This window comes from Periplaneta americana, chromosome 15, assembly GCF_040183065.1.
Source record: "Periplaneta americana isolate PAMFEO1 chromosome 15, P.americana_PAMFEO1_priV1, whole genome shotgun sequence".
Taxonomy (NCBI): Eukaryota; Metazoa; Arthropoda; class Insecta; order Blattodea; family Blattidae; genus Periplaneta; species Periplaneta americana.
The window spans coordinates 31,765,121-31,791,253 of record NC_091131.1 but is presented as its reverse complement, the minus strand read 5'-3'; the positions used below and the strand labels follow the sequence as shown (position 1 = coordinate 31,791,253).

The following is a 26,133-nucleotide window of genomic DNA, read 5'->3' as shown; positions in this document are numbered from 1 at the left end:
ATGAAAGAAAAACATGAAGGATGAAAATCTAGGAAATAAAGAAGGAGAGATACAAAGAGGAAGAAAAAAATTAAATAAATATACGGGTGAATATTCTGAAATGGGCAAATATGAATAACAAAACTGGAAAAAATATATCATATTAAATTGTGTACTTTTTTCTCACATTGGTTACATTTGCTCCTATTATTGAAGATTCTGGTATCAGTTGAGCTTAAAAAAATTTTTATGTGAGATTTTCTAATTTAAAAAAAAAAAACCAAGGGATTGTTGTTATCTTTCCCTTACAGCTCATTGTTTAAGGTATCTTCTAAACTTCTGTACTTCAGATTTCACTTGTCTTCGAACATTTCTTTTTTCACGATCAGTCATATCTGCTATTTTCTTTCTTTTTTTTTTTATATTCTTTGCCAGAGTCCCTTTTTTTCTGCAACTCCTCTTCAGTCATATTTGCCCTCTGCCTACGTATCTTCTCCCTTTCATATTTCCTACTTTCATCATCATACTTTTTTTCTTTCCTATAAACAATCACATGAAATAATATTCGAAGTTACTTTATCCACCAGTATTTAATAATTGCATGTTAAATGAAACCTAGGTCCCACAATAATTGCATGTTAAATGAAACCTAGGTCCCACAATAAAGGGACCGACATTACAGGAACCCTTGTTACAAATTAGTATAATTTCCGCAATAGTTCTGACAAAATAAATCGTTAAAAATATCATGGAGGTTAGATTTTTTAGTCGACAAACATTGTAAGGTTTTGCATATACTACGAAAGTTTAATATATACAAACTATATTTAATGCCACCTGGGACCGGTGTTACTTACTTACTGGCAAAATAAAGAACCCGGAGGCCATTGCCGCCCTCACATAAGACCGGTGTCACCAATAGAAAACATAACATTCAGTCATCAGGGATGATTTTTGTATTTTTCAATAAAATAAATTACGACAGTGGACGAAAAGTTTTTTAACTGGCGCCATGTTGACCTCTCATCACTACAAACTGTTAAAATTTACCACATGAAGCAAAATTGTCTTTTGTGTAGCTCTTTTATTTCGAGGGACCAGCGTTATGAAATTTTTGGGGACAAACTTTACATTAAAGTTGTGTCCTTTCAGAATTAAACAAACAACAATTCCTGTCTTTCATAAGTATTTTAACTATTTATTTTTATAATCTTGGCCGAGGAAATCAAATCAAATCGAAACATTCCGAGAAAACCTTAGTAAAACAGAGTAAAATGTAGTTGGGGACATAGGGACCATAGTTACATTTTGACTTTAGACGTTATTTTTTAATTATAAACTTTAAAATTAATCCTTTTATGCTTTGTTTCCAATTAAAACATGTGAGAGTAAGTTAATTAAACGCAAAAGTAATCAGTTAACATTTTCAAGAAACTCCTTAAATCAGCCGGGACATACATTTACCCATTTCAGAATATTCACCCATACAAAGAAGTTGCTGTGCGGTACTAAAGAAAGTTTTTAGAATTTCTAAGGGGGGCCACAACTAACCTGAGCAAGTCTTTGTGAAACCAATTCTTTGAACACTTCTCCCGTAGTTAAAGGTTTCTTGTATATAGCCCTCTGTTGAGCGAAGTCAGCATTCACATCGTCAGGAAGGAGATTGTAGTCCGAAACAACATAGTCATTTTGTAGACTGCGTTTGTCAGGGAAATAATCAGTGGTGATAGGCAGACATGCTGGGATTGTGAGAGACTTCCAGTCCACTCCTAACAACATTAAAAATTATGATTACTGACTATTTATAACGACTTAGATTGGTATTTAAGATGTGTGACTATATACAACTCTTTTACCAGAATATTCTACACCCAATAGTAATGCTTTATACAAGAAATAATTCATTTATAAATAATTTTATAATATATTTATTTATATACAAAAAAATTCCTATTAGTAAATGAGACACAAAATGTCATTAAATGAAAGGACTTTATCCCCTAAAAATTAAAATACTTACATGAGACATAAACGAAATTCGTTTGTTTCACTTTGCGTTTGGACTATTATAATTTGGTTCAAAGTGGCTTGGTGCTGATATTTCTTAAACATTCTTGTTCCTATATAAAAAAAATCCGAAAAGATGGTCTAAAAGACTGCTTATGAAATCATATTCAAAGATCGCATTTATGAAAATCAATAAAAAAATAATTTAGTGTATGAATATAGTACTGTCAACTCACAGAAAGGTATATGTTGAAACTACCTTCAATTTCTCTATAATGACGAATAATATAAACCAGAAAAATTAACAGGAAGTATTATCTTAGATAACAATGCACCTCTGCATAATGTAAAAGATGTCCAGGAAATCTTGCAGTGAATGCATTAAAAAATTATACAATACCTATCAGATAGTCAGCCACATAGGTTTCAGTTTTTTTTAATTTTCGAGAAAGTTTCACAATAAGACAAAATTTTACAGAAATATTTTTAAGTTTTAATAGTAACTTTTGGTAATTCTAAACAACTGTATTCTGTTGAAGACTAGGAAATCACGGACAAAAAAAAAAAAAAAGACTTTGTGGATAATATAAAATTGGTTACACCTAAATTCACACGGAGATTTCTTCTAAAATACACAATACATTCCTATTTCAACTACAGGCAACATTAATAGGTTGTAATATAATTTTCGATTAAACCATAATGATCATTCTAACAAACATAATCAATCTATTTCATTTGATGGTGCTTTATATTAACTTCAGACTAGAAGGTTAAATCAGAAGATGGGCAATGACCTCTCGCTCATGTGTGCTTACACTAGCATGTTAACCTAATAATAATGAAACATGATTACAAAATAGTCTATTAATTTACACACATTTATAAAAACAGTGATACAAGGAAAAAAATATGCCTACTGAATGTAACAGTAATTTTGTAATTTACATGCAATTATAAAAAACAGTGATACTGTACAAGGAAGAAAAATTATGTGAGATGTTACAAAAAGAAACGATTAAGTAGAAAATTTAATTAATAAATTTTAGTTGTTCCATTTTTTTTATTTTAGAGATTAATAAAGCATAAAATTTAAAATAGCGAATTCCATACTTGGATAGGAATTTATTACATAGAATTGAAAGGTAGGAAACAGCATTAATTTTGCAGTTTTATTTCGTTGCTTTCATTTAAGATATTATATAGAAGTGTTAATGATCCAATTTTGCACATTTCGTACCAAATTTAAACAAAGTGCAAATACTTAATGATTTAAACTTTACATAAATTTCTGAAGAAACTTTCAATTTTACGAAAGATTACCTATAAATAACGCACTACTGGCTAACAGCTAATGCATTGGCTTTTCACAATTGAAACTCAAATTCAAAACCTAAGTTCAAACGGAATTTTCAGTGCACAAACATGACAACGAAAAATTTTTTTCGGAGCAATGCCATATTCTCTTTAATCATTCAAAAATCTTTTCACAATTCCTATCATCTCCACAAATGATGCAGAAGCAATGGCTAATTTTTTCATTACATCGCCTTCACAAGAAATTAACTATCTAAAATTCCTACGACGAATGTTCTATTGTACAAGTAACCATGGAAACCTCTACAATATTTACAATTGGTGGTGATGCCTAGTATGGCACAGCGACAATTCCTTCAAATAATAACAGTTATGTACGGATGTGTCATGGAGCAGGAACATTGCATTTACATTAAAGCGTTTTATATAGCCACACATATATAATTCCTTGACTACAGAAACTGACTTCACTCTATCCCTGTCAACTGCAAAATCAGGAGCAATAAAAGCACACTGATTTCAGTAGAGCATTTGAGCTTATTTGCCGGAGAATAATGTGACATTTGATTGCGGAAACAATGTCTCCTTCCACAAAAACGAACGAAAAGGAAACACTTCCTGGTAATTAAGTCAGTCGATTTCCTCAATCAAGGAATTCTTTATATTTCAAGAATATTTAATTAGAGATGAGAGCTGTCTTTCTTTTTAAATATTCATATATAAATCTTATTAACTTTTACAAGAAAAAAAAAAAGCAAGTACTGTACTTCTACATAATTAATCAAAAAATGATGGAGTGCTCTCTTAAGAACTGAAATATTACGTCCATTTATTTGAGAGATCATTTAACAAGCTAAAGAATTTAAAGTCGTTTCATTGCTTCAGCAATATTCTTCAATAAAACTCCCTTGCAGCATAGTAGTAACATGCTATATATATATAAAGTTTGAACGACTTTATGTATATATTTCTGTGAGAGAGATGATAATTATAAAATTTACAGTGCTCAATCATTTCTTGACAACTGTATATTACTTAAAAAAAAGTTATTACTAATAAAAAATTCAAGTTCTGGGAGACTATGATAAATATAGTTGGGTATATAAAACACACTTAAATTAAAACTAATAAAACACTCTAAAACATCTACACAATGCTTTGCTACATGCAGCACAATTATGAAGCAAGTAAGGGAGAAGTGGCTCACGAGAATTAAATGTTGTAACATCACATTATACCATTCGAAGGTATGAATACAGATTTTTTCATACAGAGTGAAGAAAGTTTTCAGTGAACACATTTCCCAGGATTTTCTTTATTGCCCTAAAGCAGTCCCGAACCCATGCAATGTTGATAAAATAAGATTCTCCACCACAAGACAGGGAAGTTCCAATATATAAAGCAGACATGGAGATACACTCCATGTATAAAAATGCTTGCACTAATAAAAGAGTGAATAATGGACTATGCTCACTTGGTTATGAAAGAAGACACAATATCCGGGTACAATTATTATGTTCTGAATTTTATAGGTAAGACTGAAGTCCAATATTCTGTCCATTTGTGAATTCAATTTAGTAATACGGAATTAAGAAACTAACATACTTAGCTAAATGACTTCACTATGCTGGCTTTCCACAATGAAGACCTGATTCCATTAACTTATAGTGGAAGAAGACATTACTGGGATAGGTTTTCGAGTATTCCAGTTTCCCCTACTGTCATTTAACTCTCTCTCTTTATAATTCATTTTATTCGTGCAGCAGAAATGAGAAATCATAGTACTATGCCATCTTCGCCAAAAAATCAACTTCGTGGAACTTATATAGTGAACATTCTACTGATCAAGTATCCATGGAAATCAAGAGAATTGGTACTGAACCCTGATTATTCAGCTATGGTAACTTATACACAATCAAGTATAAAATGTAGAAATATAAAAAATAATACACAATCTTTTTGGCTTTACTTCATGAGTTTGTAGACTAAAATTTTTATAACACATAAAAGATAGGGCAATATTATGAATATAGAGCAGATTTTTTTTACAATATACACAATGTATTTACTCGAATATAAGACTCCACAATATATAAAACCTGTTACAAATAAAATTTTTATTTTACGTCAATTATTAGTGCTTGCAGCCACAATCCAAGGGCAACTTTCCTATACTGGTACCTGAATTCCACACTAATTGATGCCTCTTATCTTATCTTCCCTTAGAATTTGTCAGTACTCGTAGTAAATCTCATTAAACTGAATATAGTTTATCAGGACAGGGTCTTTTAGGAATACAATTTGATACAAAAACTGAAACAAATTGCTGTATTCATGTAACATGAGATTTAAGTTTCTGCATACTGCAGTTCATATTTCTAGAAAAATGTAGTAAATAATTTCCGTCTCCTCCATCCCTTGACAGCAGTGTTGAATGCACGAGCGAAGAAATTAAAATCGAGGACAGTACTATGTAGCACTGAATAGTTATAGTGAGAGATACGTCAAAGAAATTGAGTGCTGGTTCGATAATTATGGTGCTCAAGGGTATCAAATAATGAATAAAGAAATAAAAATGAGGATGTATACTCTAACAGTGCACTATTATCTCCGAAAGTGGAGTGAGGGCTAAACAACACGAATTGCGTAATAGGTTTTATTCAATAAAGTGATAATAAATAAATTTATGTTATTATTACCACACAGGCATCTGCGTGAATGTATATTTTCAAGGAAATGTACGAGAAGTTAAAAATAAATTAAACTGTATTTTAAACCAACGAAAGAAAATAAGTTAAAGATTGTGATATCAACAACATAGATGTTGTACTCTATGTTGTTATACTGTAATTGTTTTTGTTCACGAAATGCCCTACTTTCTCTTTTTGTTAATCTGGACAAAACTTAGCCCCAAATTAGTCCGAGTTAACGATATTTTATTGTATATTCATATTCATGTGGAAATTAATTAGAGTTAATATACAGGGTTCAGTGCGGGAACATGAAAGATTTTCGCGAGTAATAACAGACTTGTATACACAGCAATTATTGTAGCATTGTTGTGACCTCAAAGAGGAGGCTTTGGAGATTAGTCAACATGGATCACTGGAGCATATAACATAATACTGCATTCACAGAGTGGTATATTGAAACAAAGTCTGTCACAATAACTCAACAAAATTTACGGAGGGAATTTAGGCTATGCAATGTGTCATGCCACAATACTATCATGTCTCAGTACACGAAATTCCGTACTATTGGTTCATTGAAGGATACCTCACCACCTGGATCTCGACATAATGTGAGTACACCTGAAAGCAGGAAATGAGTGCGCATGTCCACCATTCACAGTCCAAAGAGATCAGCACGTAATTGTGCTGCTGCACTGGATATGTCAGATCGGACGTCTAAAGAATCCTTCACGATATGAAATTTCACCCATATAAAATCGCTAATTTTCAAGAGCTATATGCAAATGACAAAATGTTGAGGCTTGAGTTTTGCACCCATTTTCTGGAATTGCAGCTGAGGAATCAAACAGTTCACAGCAATTTAGTTGTGAGTGATGAGGCCCATTTTAATTTAAATGGTGATGTATATTGACAGAACTGTCGTTACTGGTCAACAGAAATCCACATCAACTTCATAAACGACCACTACATTCTCCGAAAGTCACTGTCTGGTGTACTGTATCGTCTTCTTGCATACTTGGACCTTTCTTCTTTGAAGATGACAATGGTCAAACAGTGAGTCATAGCAACCTGCTATGTGAGAATGATCAAGAATTTGCGTCCTGAAGCCGATCGCCTGGAGAACAGGGGTAACATATGGTTTCAACAGGATGGGGCAACAGCCCACACCGCAAGGATGAGTATGTCTCTTCTCTGTGAGATGTTTCCAGCACGTCTCGTGGTGAGCCTGTTTCCCGGATTTGTTGGCGCCAGATTTTATATGGGGCTACTTGAAAATTCTTGTGTACAACACCTTGCCCCGAGGAGCTGAAGAGGCATATTGAAGATGAAATCGCAGGCATTAACGAAGAACTGATACATAAAGTAATGGGCGATTTCACCAGACATCTGGAGGAGTGTATCGAAAATAAGGGAGGCCACTCTCTTAACAATACGTATAATTAGTCTTATTTTCGAGTAAATATGGTATAGATAGCATACCGTAATAGGAGAGTGGTATTAGTCAACATTTTAAATAAACTATAATTTTGAATTGTAATTGTTTTAAAAACATTACGCAAAAATTTTATATTTGATTGCAACACTTGAAAAAGAAAAGTATGTTGTCTATCTTAACAAGGTGATCTCTTGTATACCTACTTACACTTCTTGACAAAAAAAAAAAAAATCTATGAACAATGTTTAAAACTTTTCACACAGTTCACCATGACATGAAAATATCTGAGTATGAAATCAAATATTTATTAGGATTAAGAGTGTTGGAAGATATTCAGCCATGTAGATGCAACTTCAAACAGGCATATCAAGCATGATATTATACACCTGTGCTGGAATAAAATACTGAACAATTCCATTTACATAATGAAGGTATAGTAAATACAACAAGAATAGAAACCGCACATCAAGAGCTGCAGAACAGGAATTAGTAAAGAACTGTTTTTCTTGAACTATATATAGAAAAAGAGTTATGCAAGCTAAATAGCATGCTTTTATGTATCAGTATAATGAAAAGGCAGAGATATTAATAAGCAATAATCACGTGTTACTCAACAGTGTAAAGACAAACTCAGATACGCTGATAAATCGATCAAGGTGATGGAAAGATGTTTCCTTAGTTACATGTGATTTACATCCAATTATGTAAATTTAAACACATGTACATGCAGCCATAATACATAATTATCAAATGATGTACACATTCCACCCTCATTTTACACAACAATTATTTAATATCATGAGCATATCGGTCTGAAACAATCTACTTCTTGCTGTGGAAGACTGCAGATGGTTCAACTGCTTTGTGAAGAATCTTCTGAGCTGAACGGACAGTAGAAATGAAACCTCGTACCTGAATGCATCATGCAAGAAAGGTTTAAAGCATCTACAAACTGAAGGTGAAATAGGAGAAAAAAAAAACAATATTAAACAACAGCTGCTATTTTCAAACATTCTGGGTCACGAATTTCAAAATATTTTATACTCACTGAGAACTACATTAATATGAATATAACATTTATATACCGATACTAGAATCAAGTTGTGGCAACCATATCATTTCTTTTAAATGACAAAATGGTTGACAGATATTAATGTGTAGGGGAGAGTCGGGTAGTATCGGACATCGGGTAATATCGGACAGTGAGTTTCTTTCATCTACCACATGATGACAGTGCCTGATTGACATGGTTACGTTTCTGTGATGTTGCATAGAGAAACATAATCATGTCATTCAGGTACTACCATATGGTGGTAGATGAAAGAAACGCACTGTCCGATATTACCCGATGTCCGATACTACCCGACTCTCCCCTAATGATTATGTAAGTTTATGCTACACAGCTACAGAACTGAAGTAAAACATTACAGTCTTTAATTAAAATACAACTGAAAACATTAAATTTAAACTCTATATAATTCAGAAAAGCTTTAATTTTTACACAGAAGAAAATCACAACTATATAAACAATAATTTAAAATAACAATCCAAGTTTACTACAAGTATGGCTTGTCTCTAGTGAATGTAGAATTATTTACTAAAAGTACAACATAATATAGTATATTATTAAGACACATGCAAAGGGAAAGTGGCAAGGGTCTTATGTTACACATCTATATGATCAACCTCACTTTTAGAATAGTGATTAAGAATTGTCCATACCAACTGAAAAACAAGTAAAGACACCTTCTGTGGAATAGAACTCCGAACATAGTTCTCAAAACATTTTTCATCACTTATGAAATGTATTAAAACATGTAACAAAAAAGAAAGTTGAAAAGCGAATTATTAAGAGAAAATAAACAGATCTGTAATAAAAAACTCCAGTTCTTTAATGGTACTGCAAGGGTAAATCTCAGTCTGAATTGGTTCTGCAAGTGTGTAACCACTGGAACATTAAGTTATAGGATATATGAGTACATCTCGATTATCAATGAACAGAAATATATAATATTATAAGCGAGATACATTATCTCTGAGCACTTCAGTCCCCAAACGACCCATTGCACATCTTTTAATATCAAAAGGAGATAGTTACTTTAGTTACTTACCATACTTTCGATCTGTTTTGGTATATCTCTCTGCCATGTAATTACATCAAACAATTGACACCTTCTGAAGCTTAATTAATCACATTCATAGCTTACATGCCAGATGGTATCTTTTTTATAATCATTTACGAAACTCACAATTGTAATATTCATAATTTCTTATTTTTATTTTGATGACTCAACTTCTATCCACATCTCTATTTACTATAGTCTACTGGTTTACTGCACTTGCCCTCATACGAGGCCTGTCTAAAAAGTATCCGACCTTAAATTTTCCCACACAAAGTAGTGATTCTAAGGCGGCGCCACTGTGCACGGTGGAAGGAGGAACCGTAATGCGCATGCTTGAATTTTTTTCACCGCATTCGCTTGTGCCAGTCACTGGCTGGTGGTCGCCAAGTAAGGTGCTGTTCTAAGTGTTTGTCGGATTTAGTTTTCTCGCAAGATGACTCAACGAATTGAGCAAAGATACTGCATCAAATTTTGTCAAAAGCTTGGTGATTCTCAAAGTCAAACAATTCGTAAGATTCAGCAGGTGTTTGGGGAAGATGCGATGGGTGTAACACAAATTAAGGAGTGGTTCAACCGATTCAAAGATGGCCGAACATCAGCGGAGAGTGAGCAGCGTTGTGGCAGGCCCCAAACTGCTCGGAGTGCAGCTGTTGTTGAGAGGGTGCGAAATTTGGTGATGGCAGATCGTCGTTTGACCATGCGGGAGATTGCCGAAGAGGTTAGAGTGAGTAAAGATTCTGCACATGCAATTTTGCGTGATGATTTGAACATGAACCGAGTGGCTGCGAAATTCGTGCCCAAGTTGTTGTCCCCGGAACAAAAAGACCTCCGTCGTGACGTTGCACAGGACCTTCTGGACACCGCCAACACTGATCCTGGGTTTCTGAACACAATGATAACTGGAGATGAGTCATGGGTGTACGGGTACGACCCAGAAACAAAAAGACAGTCGTCGCAATGGAAGCATCCCGAGTCTCCAAGGCCGAAGAAAGCGCGGCAGGTGCGAAGCAAAATCAAGGTGATGCTGACTGTTTTCTTTGATGTCCGTGGAATTGTGCATCACGAATACGCACCGGAAGGACAAATGGTGACAAAGGAGTACTATCACGATGTTCTCTGGCGACTCCGTGATGCAGTTCGGCGCAAAAGACCAGACATGTGGACGGCAAACAACTGGCACTTGCATTACGACAACGCCCCCGCACATTCATCCCAATTGATCCACACTTTCTTGGCCAAACATGGAATTACAACCATTCGCTAACCTCCCTACTCTCCAGACCTGGCTCCTTGCGACTTCTGGTTGTTTCCAAAATTGAAGACACCACTGAAAGGATCCCGTTTTGAGAGTAGAGAAGAGATGTGGAACGCGACGACGGAGCTGAACACCATTCCAAAAGAAGACTTCCAGAGGTGTTTCCGGCAGTGGAAGGATCGGTGGGCTAAGTGTGTGCAAGCACAAGGGGATTAGGGTCCCAACCCCGTCAGGTATTTGAAATATTTTTTCTGGCTAAAGGTCGGATACTTTTTAGACAGGCCTCGTATTTTATTCGTTCTTACTTTTTACATCAGAGATCTCTATAGCCTCTTGAAACATTGTCTTGCAGAGGCATCTGAAATCTCAATAGAGATGTTGGCCAGAAGAGAGACAACAGGCACTTTGAAGGGACGAAGAACAGCTGGTTAGTGAATTTTAGCCCAGGCCTTTTTAAGCTGTGAAGCATATGAAGATGCCTTCTCAATCAAGAAAGGATTTTTTAACACACCATCAATTTATGATATGGGACTATAGCTTTAGTTGCTTCCATACAAAGTGATACTAAGTATCTCTATCACCTATCACAATTCAATACACTCAGCAGAATTCAAACCAGCAAGTTTAAGCTGTAGTAGTAAACAAGTTATTTATTAGACCACCAAGAACAATGGATTTCCATTATACCGGCTCTTTCATATGTCCGTAAAACATTTTAGAAATTCACCACAAATAAACTAAGCAACAGATACTACATTTTATTAAACAGAAATGTAGATAAACTCTCCAAGTTTTTTTTACATATCTTACAAATGCTCAATGTGTCTATTCTTGCTGATAAGGCAGACATCTAGCTGATAATCCATTTCATCCCACTAGTGTGTCAGCATATCACGACTGATCAGTGCCACAGCCATGGTGATATGGTTGTGAAGTTTCTGAAGATTAGCAGGGAGTGGGGGCACAAAAACAATGTCTCTCGTTAATTCCCACAAGAAAAGAATTGATAGGTATTAAATCCGGTGACCTGGGTAGCCACACATTAAGACGTCATCTTCTTGTCCACAGCTTCCTATCCAATGTTGTGATGATTTTGTGTTGTGATAGCCTCGTATGGAAATCAGCCGGACAGTCATGTTGTTGAAAAATGTAATTATCACAGGTTTCTTCCTAAAAAAAATAATTCACTACTACTCCTCCTCCTAGCAGCACAGCAACTATTCGATGCAGGCTTTTTCCTAACAAAACTTGGAAAGTTTCTCGTTCTATCGGTATAAGAATTACAATGATCCATTGCTTAGTTTATTTGTGGTGAATTTCTAAAATATTTCACCGACTTGTGAAAGACGGTGCTTGTATTTTCAAAAGATACACTATCCCATCATTAAGTCCTATCACACAATCTTCAATTTATCTCTTTCCAGAGATAAAGACTGCTTAGCAATGTCATTGAGAGACCTCAAATTTCAGGTTTCCACAATGATCACTGATCAGGTTGTGAAGAAGATTTTGGATTTTTCAACTAATGATTCTCATTTTATGTTTATAATGAATCAATAACACTAAAATTAATAAAACAAACAAATCAAATGATAATAAATATACTCGGCTTCTGTCTTGAATTTTATCTTGAGAATAACTATCTCCCACTCTGGAGGATAACGAGGGCAACTCTTTCATATTGAGGCATTCACTATCAGCTATATTCTTGCATGACTGACACACCTTCATAAACATTAATGGGATACATCGCAGATAACACAGGCCAGAGTGTGTTTTGTTTATAGTATAGTCAGGACGCTAATTACTATTGTTTATATAAGACATGGTAGTGGTATATCAATTCAATTCACAGAACAGAGTTGAACAAACAACTGTTTGCTCGAGATGGGAGACAATGAAATGTTTTGATTAAATATATTGCTAATTTATACAGTTTATATTGCTAAAAACCATTAATTAAGAAGAATTTAACACTCATTACAGATTTCTATAAAATCTCAAATAATCGATTATTATGGAATATGTCAGCATTTCTCAAACTATGGTCCGCGGACCACCTGTGGTCCTCGAGGTCTGCCCTTGTGGTCCTTCAAAAAAAGACAGAAGAAAAAATAAAATTCAAACGAATTGTGTATTACATTATAGCTGAAAATCTCAGAGATTGGAAATAAGACATGGCAATCGCTTTCACTTTTTCCCCCAGTACTGACATCTTATGAAATTTATTACCCTACCCATCTATTGACTACCCACTCTAATCTCAATAATAAAAGAGGGATCTAAAGCACTATGAACGTGGTGTTTCTCGCCATCTTTCCCCTGCACTTCTGCTGCTGCACCTGTAACCCAGCCAGGGACCACCCGAATTCATTACATAGGACCAAAGTACCGAACCTTTTCATGTATTTATGACTTTAAATCTTTATGTGGTACACGCTAGTAGTTGTCTCCCATTACACATAATGAAAAACTGGCTTCGATCCGGATCTTTGAAAAGAAAGGAACATGATGATACGCTTCATTTAGGCTCTGCTCTCTGCTAATAGTTCAGAAGCTGTGTGTGAAGACATTAATATCAATGATTCTAGTGCCATTAAAGAAATATCTAGTAATTCAAATATAGGTCTAGAACAACTGTGTAAGAATCGACAGGCTCTTTCATCTCACTAATGTGAGTACCAATTTTTTTTTTTAAGTTAGTTAGTAAGTTAAAGATTATCCAAACTCTAATAGCCTGGAGTTATTAAAAAAAAGAAAATAAATTTTCTTTTATTAACATTAACTTAATTAGCTAATATTAATAAAATTAATTGAATTAAATTAATTTTAATTAACTAATTCTAATTTAAAATGTAAGTATACTGGTATTAAAATATGCTACAAAAATTATAAATTTACTTTCGAAGGGAACAAGAGTAAGGCGGTCCGCGGAACTGTTCTGACTTAAAAAAGTGGTCCCCACTTCAAAAACGTTTGAGAAACGCTGCAATATGTGAAATAAAAAACCGAACACACCACTGATCACCAGTCAGAAGTAATGGTTTGGGTCTCAAAATGCAATCTGTGTTCGATACATTACTGGCTGTACTATGACATTTGATTGTAATGTTCGGATTCATTCTGGTTTTGTTCCAATATACATTCCTCCTGCAAAGAACAGTTATATTCCTTACTTTTGTAAAATAACCACAAATTGAAGACTTGAAGAACCCAGACAAGCTGGGACTTACAGCAACAAGAAACTTCTACATTATGACTGATGATGACATTACCGTTGGAATGTGACATGTATTGCCTGCCATCTTGTTTAATGCGTGACTCTGTGAATGCCAGGGCATTACAACATTTGCAATCGTCAAGAACCATCTGAACACAAAAATCACACTGTGACAAAATCGATAATATCTATCACAGCGATTTTTCTGGAGCTGTCACAGTTTGAGCTGTGACGGCAAAATGCAGTCACACCCCACCTCTATCACAGACCATCTTGTTATTTCGGAGGAATCATATTTCAACCCATAATTTGGATGCCACAACCAAGCATAACAGATCTAACAGAGTAAGCGAACACAGAAGATGGAACCAAAAGTGGTTCCTAAATGTCAAATAAATCAGATCTCAACACATGACAGAAAATTCGAAATCTTCTTCACAACTCTTACAGGAATTTCCCATTGTACTCTTACTATGTCTCAGTGTTACACTTTAAGACTCTTTCAGTACTGTGTCGTCCACCACAGGAAGCAGTGGTCTGCATATCGAACTGCAAAACTGCGGGTCTGGGTTCCAATCCTGGTTGGGACTGAAGATTTTTCGGGGTTTTCACTCAGCCCATTAAGAACAAATGCTGGGTAAATTTCGGTGCTGGGCCCTGGACTCATTTCACTGGCATTACCATCTTTATTTCAATCAGATGCTAGATAGCCATTACAGTCGTTAAACATCGTAAAATAAATCAATTAAAAAAATTACTTTGTTAACAAACTAAGATTTACCAATGCAATGCCACTTCAAAAACGGATGACATACCGTTCTACTGCAAACAAGCTTTTTTTTTTTTTCAAGAAATTAAAGGGGTGCTTTTGCAATCCAAATTACGAGACTAATTAAAAATAAAAAGAAACTTAAATCACATAAAGACTTCTGAATCGTGACCCACAGTTTGACAAGTGCTGAACTACACTATCTCCTACTAACAGCAGATTTTGAAATTCAATTCCAAACCTATGATAACTTTGCCGACTGATTTCACACGAACACACGTCCCACAGACAGACATGAAAAGGAAAACAGAAAAAATTACATATATTAGCCTCAAAAAGCCAGAACATGTTGATAATAAGACAAAGTAATAAAATATACATTGCTGCTCACAACACAACAGGCGCACGCTGACATAAAGATTACCATCTTGAACGCCATTCTGATGGTCTTGAAATACTCAAAGTCACACTCTAAATTATTAACGTATGTATCTGCATTTCTCACAAGAAGCTTTCAAGAGAGCACAATTAATACTCAAGCACACAAATACATTTCGCATAAACAGACTGATATGCTATTTATTAATATCATATTTGAAATAGTAATAAAGGACTTATTGATGTGAAATAACTAAAAATGAGAGTAAAATGAAAGCACAGTAGAAAATAATTCACAATATAACCTGTAACAGTAAAATATCCGTAGTAAAGAAAATTGTCATATAGAAACCTGTATTATGGAACATTAAGTTCCGTACTTTTGATTAAATTTTATATATAGGGTACATACACTTTAACCAAAGCAAATATTTACAAAAATTATTAAATTCATGTAAGATAGTGGGCAACACATTGCATTTAATACTGAGTTCATTATACTAGTAAATATTCCATAATCACAAATAAATATCTCTAAGAACCTTAGCAATATTATATTTCAATATTGAATTTGATAACACAATCTCAAGGGAAAAATGGAACTCTCTGCATCATAATCCACAGTTAATTCCCGATTTACCACGAAAATCGTCTGTAACTGCATTTAGATTGGCAACAGGCCATGATTGTTTGGCCAAACACCTGCATAGAATTGGAATATATCAGTCCCCTAACTGCCCATTGTGCAACTCAAACCAAGAAATGGATTCAGAACACCTCAAAATCTGTGCTTCAGTGGCTGGCCATGATAATATCTTTGAAAAATATTGGAGTGCAAGAGGTCAAATGACTTTATTTTCAAACGCCTGGCATTAGAAAACAACAAACAACATCATATATTTCATTTCTAACATAAGTTCACATTGTATGTATACAGTAAATCATAAGTCAGACTATTTATTTCATGTTATTACATATACATATTTAAAGAAATGTTTCATTTTATAGTGGCCCCTGACTTTGGAAAGAGCACAAATCTTTGAAAAGTCTATTTGTAAGAAAGTAACTTCTATGGAGTGTGCAGGAGAAAGGTTAAGTGTAGTGTTGTACTAAGGGCTATGGGCAAAACAAAAAATATTGATCACATCATATCACTGGGAAACAGTAAAATGTAAGAGAAAATCCTGCACAGTCATTGGGCATGTCACAAAGCTACATTGGTTCATGGCCTACTACTAATAACTAATAAGCTGTGGTTTGTATTGTTACGGTACCGTGGGCCTTTGAAGTTGTGCCATATTTTCTGTTTCACCACAGATTCCAGAATTGATGTCCATACTCGGTGCGGGGAAAGACTTATTCTACTCAAAAATCTTGCCCATTTCAGAGGCTTAAAAATTCACTTCTCAGCCTGTCCTCTGTAATACTTAATAGAACACGATTATATTAAAAAAAAACTATAGTGTTTGTATTGAACCCAAGCTCAGATAATGAAATATGTCCATGAAAACACACAACTGTTGTTTAGGGGCTCATAATTTTAATTTTTAAAATTAACTCAAAAGGATAGTTTTTCAGTGGTTACTGGAACACTGTGGATTATCTGGCAATGAAGCTGCTAATTGCGTTGTTAAGAAGAGAAGCAATATCTTACAAAACGCCAAGCCAACTTTATCATTCCCAACAGTTAAAAAGACTAATCAATTCAAAACATCCAGATATAATATCATATCATTTAGACGAAATTTCAAGTAATAAGAGATGGGAGTGTTTTAATGTATAACAAAATATAATTCCTGAGTAACAAAGGATAAGTGCAGTTGCATTCTTTCGATTACTCAAAGTCATAATGCATGACTGGAATTATTTTTATGCTCGACCATGCCGAAATGTAGTAATTGTACACCTGGTAGCAGCCCTTTAATGGACCTCATTAAAGTACACCTGTTCATTAAAGTTCAGATGTTCCACCAATCAGAAAGCACCATTGTAGCAATATGAAAGCACAAGTATCGATTATTCTCAGATATGCAATCGAAAGACAACTAGCGAAACGTCACAGAGGCTGGAAATCCAATACTGTCACAGAAGGTTATATTCTGTTACTATAATAATTAGCGTTAATTGTAAATAATATTCAAATAAATTCAATTTGTCATCTCGTTTTTCAATGTCTAAACCAATTTCAAGGTTATATCAAGGTTAATGTTTATTTTACTCTCTAGATTATATCAAGATCAATGTGGACATTTGTTCCTCGGAAAAAATCAATACTTTCGCATCTGCGCACATCTCACAATTTACGAGCTATTGCACAAGGACAGTTCCGCTCCTCAGTCAGATAAGAAAAAATGATTACTTCTGAATAATTTCAAGTTAGAAATATGGTCGAGCATAAAAAGTCGTATGAAACTTGCCTATAATGGTAATTAAGACGCTCGTAATTATGAAACTCGCTTGCGCTCGTTTCATAAACATACTCACGTCTTAATTACTACCATTATAGGCTTGTTACATAATGTACTATTTCACCAATTTGTCCAATCCGCAGTCTTCAGGAAAAAATGGATCAGAATTATCTTCAGCAATGTCCAGTCCTTTCCTCTAAATCCATTGTGTGTGAAAAATATTGGATAGTAAGAGTGTTAATGGCATCATTACCAAGAACTCAGCATTAGTGAACAACATTTATATTCCGAAGTGATACAGTGTTAAAAGTTGTGTAATCAAGACGTATAATCAAGACAATACAAGTCATTTAATACACAAAGTTAACAAGGTACGTTAAAATTTAATACAAGAAAGTTCTTATCATACATATTCCGAAGTGATACAGTATTAAAAGTTGTGTAATCAAGATGTATTTATATCCCGTTTACTAATTTTGAGAACATCTTCGAAACATACATATCTCCAGCTATGCATAATTCTGGTAAATTTCTAATGCTATGACTATTACATCACTTGTTTATCTCAGCTGACTGACTCTGAGTTGCACATCACCTGGAGATCTGGGTTCAAGTCAAAGTGAGACCAAATAGAACTTGTAATGGATGAATGTGGCATTGGACAGGTATCAGAGTACTTCAGTTCTCCATACTATCACTTTACCAGTTCTGTAACTCGTCATCCATACCAGTGAAGAAGGCAAGAGCAAACTACTGTTTCTGCAGTAAAGAATATCTAATTGGAAAAGTAACCAAAGGCAATCAATAGAATTTGTTCTTAATGTCTAATTCTGGCAGAGCACAACATAATTTTTTTCTTGAAATGTGACAACCATACAGAGCAGTCATTTCTGTACCCAAAATGGTATTTCATAATCTTATAACCAGTTCATTAGCTAACAGAACAAGCATATCGCTGGAAGTGGATTGTGCTATAAGGTTGCATTGTGGAAATATTTGTTAGAAAAATAGCCTGGTATATGAGGAACATACCAGAAGTCATAAATATATTAATGTCACAATGAAAGAAAATGCTTGAGCAAGAATTTGGTTTTGTTTCTACAGTTTTCAAATTCTGCAAACTGAAATATTAAATTATGTAACCCAGAGATAACAAATGGAATGGAACTGACCAAAGGTAAAATTATTAAAGCAATTTAGTATGCTGATAATGTAATATTGATTACAATAACATAGCACGAATTACAAAAAGGAACACAAAAACTAAACTAAATTGCTCGAAGTTATAACATAGAAGTACATACTTTAAAATAAAAGGAATGGCTTTGTAACAAAAAAATTGAGGTTCTTCAACATCAGTGACTTCATGGTGTAGCCCCTCTCCATGTCCTGGTCTTTTTTTCTTCAAGATTCTTATGAGAGAAATTTGTCTTTTCGGCATTTCATTGGTCGTCCAACAGATATTCTACCTTTAGGGCCATAATTATTGAATATACTTCTTTAGATATTCTGTTGGCGGGTACATAACCAAAAAGGATGCTCAAATACCCCAAGACCATCGAATAGCGTTGCTGTAACTTGTAAGTAAAACACATATGAAATTTAAAAATATGCTTCTCCCCTTCAAAACAGTAATCGTAGCCTAATCATTACTCTTAATTTTGTCCCCCACATTTAATGAAAACACTTAAAAATCGTGACTTTTCGGAAGATCCTGAAAGAATTTGAATCTCGAGTTCAGGAGCGTTCATTGTCAGCACCAGTTCTTTATACATAAATTCCACCTAGAATAGAATATTTACTACAATTAAAATTATTAAGTGTTAATTTTATATGAACTCCTAAAAGTCCTAAATTGGATTTTATAAAATCCTAAATCTTTCGTTTCTAGCACCTATAAATCTGTTTCTTAGTGATCAACTACGAAAAACGGTTCTTTGACGACAACAATAACAACAATGAATTTAAAATACTCTTATGCATTCTTCAGTCAATAATGCTCACTCAGAATGTTAAACATTTTCAATGACGACTTTGACATACTATAAATAATTTTTTCCTTAGACATTGTCATACAATTTAAAGATTCTACTTAGGTAAAGACAGTCAAAAACCTCATTGTGTACTACATTACAAACAATCAAGAAAAGATCATGCATCGTAACATATAGCCTCACACTACATATAATATATTCCAAAGTGAAGATAGTAGAGAAGAATCAATGGGAATTTCTGTCCCATCCACCATACAGGACAGATCTGGCACTATCTACAGTCTGTTGGGTTATTTAAAGGATTAGAAGAGAAGCCATCAATGAAAAGATCCAATGGACTATGCACTGTTACAAGCAGGGTGTTGGAACTGAGTTATATTGCAAGAGCATTTTTGAACTCAAATTCATGAGTTGGAAAAATTATTTTATGGGGAAATAAAAAAGTACGAAGAGAGTATATATATATATAACTGTAGATGTCTTCTTTCATTGTAAGATTTATACTTTCGTCACTTTTGGTATGACCATCATACATGCTGTCCAAGCATTTAATAAAATTTTACTTACATGGGACTTTTTTATACCACATGTTGTAACTAATAGATAAAAGCATATCGATCTAGTGCTGTACTGCAACAGTTAGCAATAGTAACTACATACAGTAGATGAAGGACGAGAAAAAAGTGTTTATCCATAACTGGTATCTAAACTGGTTTTTCTTTCACCGTCCTTAGCAACCTAACAACAGCTTAATTCACAGCAGTGAATTAAAATTTTTAAAATCATTCTCTCCATGAAAACCAACACATTAGCAACATTCGGAACACCTCAAAATCCGTGCTTCAGTGGTTGGCCATGACAATATCTTTGAAAAATATTGGAGTGCAAGAGGTCAAATGACTTTATCTTCAAACGCCTGGCATTAGAAAACAACAACAACATTAGCAACAACATATGTTCATTCATTTATAACTTCTACACAAACTACACATTACAAAGAAAAGGCGTACAATTTAAAATTAAATTTAGATACCAGGAATAGATAAAAATAATGTTTAGCACATGAGAGTAAACATATTTTATGCTAAACTTTCCACTCGTGCATAAAATCTAATTTTACTCTCTCATACTATAAATTATACTATTATTTCTAATATGGAATTTATAAAACTAATTCCTGGAATATTTTTTCTCACACTGAAAAAAATAAATACATGATCATACAATTAAGCATTCACAGCTATTGTTACAGCATCAGGTATTCTTTTACGATCACTACATCATAAATGTTAAATAAAATGCAGTTCTTACCATTTTAATGTGTTAAATTTTCCAGTTTTTACTTCTCCAGTAACCAACTAAGAATTCTACTATGGTATATTAATTAAGAAAAGCTTCATATTGTAAGAAATAGAGCACTGTACATTAGAATACTGTATACAATTAACTGCTACTGATGCAAAAAAATTACTAAACTTACATGCAGCTAACAAAATAGCAACAAAGCAAAAGCAAATAGCAGTATACGAAACATAGAAAATATACATCAAAGGGTGGACAAACATTTTAAATGTGATTAAAAGCAAGAAACGAAAATGACAATATTCCGAAATTATTATAAAATTAATCTTTTTAATGTCATTACTAAGATATCTAAGTTAAACCTTTACACACCAGGTTATCATTCAACTACAGGTCTTTCACTCATGCATTAAATAGCAATACTATTAAACCAGACAACTATTCTTTTCTGAAAAAGAAAGAAACTATTCCCTGCAACGAAAAACCAATCTAAATACAAACAAACCAACTGCAAAATAGTTACAAAGGTACCAATCACAAGAAAAATACTTTCTAAGTAATTTTCATATTCATTACCTGATGTAGCATGAGGGAGGGAAAATATACTAAAAATGTATGCAAATATACTAAAAAAATATGTGAGCTCCAAGCTGGTAGGCCACTTGTCTCAATCCATGAGCTGTCATTCCACTGACGGAAATTAGAACATTTTGAAGGGGGGAAAGAGTAGAAAAATGGATGTAAGGGGAAGGAGAGGGAAGTCACGAAGCACTATATGAAGCAAGGTTTAACAGTGCAGGACTGTCCCCCGCAGATGTTAATTGTCTTGAGCAAGTATTAAGCATCTCAATTCTCACTATTTCAGGGAATCAAACCCAGAAACTGATTGCTCATTATTAATCCATAGCTCTGTTAGAAGCCTCAAAGCCATGCGAAACCCAAGACTCCTTATTGTGAAGGCATTAATTTGGTAAGTGCCGAAATATATATTGGGGGAGGAGGAAGAAGGATTGAGCAGATCTGTAATTCATTTCTTCTAGGACTAATCTTGACATTTTGTCTCATTGCCTTAGGCTGGGCGCACACCAGATGCAACGAAACTGTTGGAGACAAAACAGTTTGCTCCAAACTAAACAAAAGTGTCTGTGATGAAAAGAAACTGTCTCCAGATGTAGTGATCTGTCTCAACGTATCTCATTCAGAAAGGCAGTGGCTAATAATGTAATTTCCATAAAAATGGCGAATGATGAAGAAGTGATTGCATTGTTCTCATATGACTGATTGTATCTGTAGGAGGAAAATCTATCTGTAGTTACTAGACTCATTCAATCAACGAGGAACATTATGATGTTTTTATAAGAACTTGGTGAGCAGAACCAAACGTTTTTTTCTTTTTTTTTTTTTCACAAGGCTAAGCATAAAGAGTTTGGGTTATTTTACTAGGATTAATAAATGACAAGATAAAAAGACAGAATACAAACTAAAGAATGTGCGTTTCTAGTGCAGGAAGGCAGTTAATTATCCTCAAGTAAACTTAATTCTATTTATTTCTAATAATTATTAATTCTACAACCTTTTGATAATTCATTGTTGTGGTGCTCTTTCAATGTATAATTGTACAACACAGGCCTTGTCTGTAACAAAATTATCAGCTTATCTGCATCTAACTTCATTCTTGCAACCAAATAATGAACAATATGCACACATAATACAAATGAGGGATAATGACATGTGTGCTTCAACTGTACAGTTCGCTGAACTCACACAGGGTGTTAAGCCAGAAGTGGCTGCATCAAAACAAAATTCTAAGGAGCTTCATTGTTTTGTCTCAAACCATTTGAAGCAGTCTAAGACAAATGTCGCACTCTGTGTGTGGCTAGCCTATAAACAGCCTGTGTTAATACCACACTTACGACAGTTTTAGATAAAAATGTTTCACCTTCAACTATTTTGTTGCATCTTGTGTCAGTCCGGCCTTAGGAAAGTCACAGGTAAGGTAAGTTTCTCACATTGACATTAAAATCCATTTTATATCTCCAGTGAGGAAAATAAGAGCAGAGTGTAATAAAGTGATTGCATTACAATATTTCCTGTAACATTTCTACTATTATTGTTATAATAATACAATACTAAACAGACATGTTAAAATGTTTGTTCATGTATAGCAAAATTTACAGGGCAATAAATTTAAAACAAACAAAGAATACGAGCCGAAATTCTGTGGCATAAATGTGTTATAATTAACTCATTATTTCATGAAGACCTTTCTTCTCTTATATTTATTTTTGGTAAAAAAAAATTATCATAACATCACAATTCTTATCTCACCTACTAGGGCTTCATCTCACTTTTAGAGCTTTCTGAACCTGACATAGGACGGATACAAGGTAAGACTTTAGTATTACGAATTTGGCATAACACCAGGCATTACTTCACACAAAACATGATATTCCAAATGCATAAAAATTCATTACCTATACAGGATTCTAACGCAAGAACTTAGCTTTCACCCTGTATCAAAGCTGTTCCCTAACCAGGTCTCTTTTGTAGATATTGTGTATAATAAAATACTTCTGAGGCTCCCTAATGAGTGAACATACTACTGTATTTCGCGTAATGACTTTGGATTTTCAAGCAATTTCTAAGATACTTTGAAACTTCACGAAAAATGCTCGACAGAAAAGTATGTCCATTTTTTTAAATAAGAGGGGGAAATTATGCGGCAAAAATAAAATAAAAAAATACATATATATATTTAAAAAATCTGGGGAAATTGCTCGAGAGGGGGAAATTATAGAAGTAAATACAGTATAATGAATATTATGTAATCACTGATTAGATCACCATCAATAAAATATTGTCAACAATATAAGATAACCCATTTTGTAACATTTACAAAAATATGCGTTGCTAATATGGTTGGAATAACACACAAAATAAAAACAATTTAAAATTCTTATTTCAAAAAGCTTTAGGGGAGGGACGGGTAACTTAGCCTATGAGAAATTCTTTTGTGATTCACTGGAAAACAAAGATAGAAACCTAAAAAGTGAAATAACTTACAAACACTGACATATTTTTTCCCCCTTTTAAATTATTACATGTTGTATCCATTATTTTGCATGCAAAGTTGCACAATACGATAACTATAATCATACATTACTTTCATGTATCAAGATAATATGAAGAATTTTAGCAAAGAGAAATAAAAGTTCGATTATTATTCGATTATCTGTATTTTAAAGAAATCAGTATCTCATTTTCAATTTATTGTTGATTGTTAAATTATACAGTTTTGCTTGTTCTTTCTGAACGAAGTGGCAACAAATGATTCTGATAAATTAATACGAATAAGAAACAAATGAAACAAGTGTAGTTGCTTTACATAATGGTCACATTAATATGTGAATAGGAATCATTAATCTCTATATGGAAAGTAGAGCAATACAATGCAATAAATCCAATAAAACTATAAAACAGGGCTTTGAGAACCTCGTATCAATACAGTATATATTTTTTAACCCAATGTCTGATACTCGACTTTGCAAGAATCCCCATTTATGAGTGACACACTGAAGTTGTAGTTCTTTCCGAACCTGTAGGTGTTGCCCTTGGTGTGTTATGGAAGGAGAAACTACATAACATAATGATGATCATATCAATAATTTAATTAAACATATGTTCAATATGCATACTATAATCACAAAATAAATTGCAGTAACCCTTAAATTATGTTAGGCAAGTGTAAAAATATAAATATGTAAAAATAGGAAATTTCTTAATAAGTTATATTGTTATGATTATACTTGCCTGTGGTAAGTGCGGGAGTCCATTCCTGTTCACCAGTAGCACCCCAAAGCAAAGTTAAACTCTTGTTGGTATGGAAAGTTTTTTCTCCAGACAGCGCACAAGGCAGAGCACCGGGACGACTGGAAATTCTATTTCTGGTATCTTAAACAAAATATTTATGACACTTCACTCCTGAACCAAGAAGAAATAAAATTGCTACTGTTCACACGAGGAATGTAGGCAGACAAGAGATTCTTCTATTCCTTATTCTTTTCTAAAGTGGCTTTGCAAAGCTGCATCCAAAACAACTTACATAAGAATAAGGCCCGGTTTCTTCAACCTTTGTTATAATGCACCTAACATAGCGTTAATTAACTGTAATTGCTGTTAAAATATTGCGTTTCTTCGACTTTACATTTCACATTTTAACATTCTGTTTGTTAACTCTCTGTTAGGACCAGAGATTCTAGAGTTTAACCGTAACCTATAACCAAGTATAGGCTCACTTCTGTTTTCTGAACTCTGACAATTGCGATTCTCGCTTGTTTCCGTTGTTTGAGTCAGAGAGAATAGAAGTCTTTCTATTCTCTCAGGTTTGATTTCTGCTTCTTTCCTCGTCTGTATCACAATAGCATGGAGCGGCTTATTGGTGTTGCTGTTCTGAAATGGAAAATACTGGAACAAAAATAAATCTTGGGACTAATTTCTCTTCTTTTGAAAGAAACCTTCTGCTGGAAATTATTTCCCAGTATAAACCAATTAATGAGAATAAACAAACGGATCTAAGTTGAAAGCGAAAAGTGAGGCTTGGCAGAAAATAGCCTATACCTTTGTATGAACTTCTAGTCTGTCAAATCACAGAAATCATCCCCTCTGTTTATGTATTCATGGATATCATTTTCTAAATAATCCAGATATATAAGTTCAGCATCTAATGCACCAGCCATATTGGATACTTCTATGCTAACAGAGAGTTAAATTAACATAGGTTTTAACAGCCTGTTAGTACTAACAGTAGTTGAAGAAATGCTTCAACTGTTAAGTTTACAGTTAAAATGGAATAACACACAGTTATAATTTAACAAAGGTTGAAGAAACCGGGCCTAACAGTTTCAACACACATTGCATACTGAAAATTATCAAAAGTACCATTCTAACTGGAAGAAACCTTTGTAAACAATTGATTTAGGAATGCAGCAGCTAGGACTCGAATTTTCTTTATGATTAAGAACCCACAAAATTCGCAATTGTATTTAGCATTTTTAATCCAAGAATTATGGTTTATTTAATGACGCTCGCAACTGCAGATGTTATATCAGTGTTGCCGGTGTGCTGAAATTTTGTCCCACAGAGTTCTTTTACATGCCAGTAAATCTACTGACATGAGGCTGTCGCATTTAAACACATTTAAATGCCATCGCCCTGGGCCAGGATCGAACCCACAACCTTGAGCACAGATGGCCA

At 33.9% G+C, this 26,133-nt stretch overlaps 1 protein-coding gene across 3 annotated transcripts in view; it reads right to left on the bottom strand.

The window, feature by feature from the left end:
• Iml1 (GATOR complex protein Iml1) overlaps positions 1-26,133 on the bottom strand; it is a 105,589-nt gene that overhangs the window by 54,756 nt on the left and 24,700 nt on the right. For all 3 annotated transcript variants that reach the window (XM_069846908.1, XM_069846909.1, XM_069846910.1), the window contains exons 14-15: positions 24,691-24,831; positions 1,531-1,748 (exon numbers count right to left, since the gene is read on the bottom strand). In XM_069846908.1, the coding sequence (XP_069703009.1) occupies positions 1,531-1,748; positions 24,691-24,831 (359 nt within the window). The remainder of the gene's footprint in view (positions 1-1,530; positions 1,749-24,690; positions 24,832-26,133) is intronic.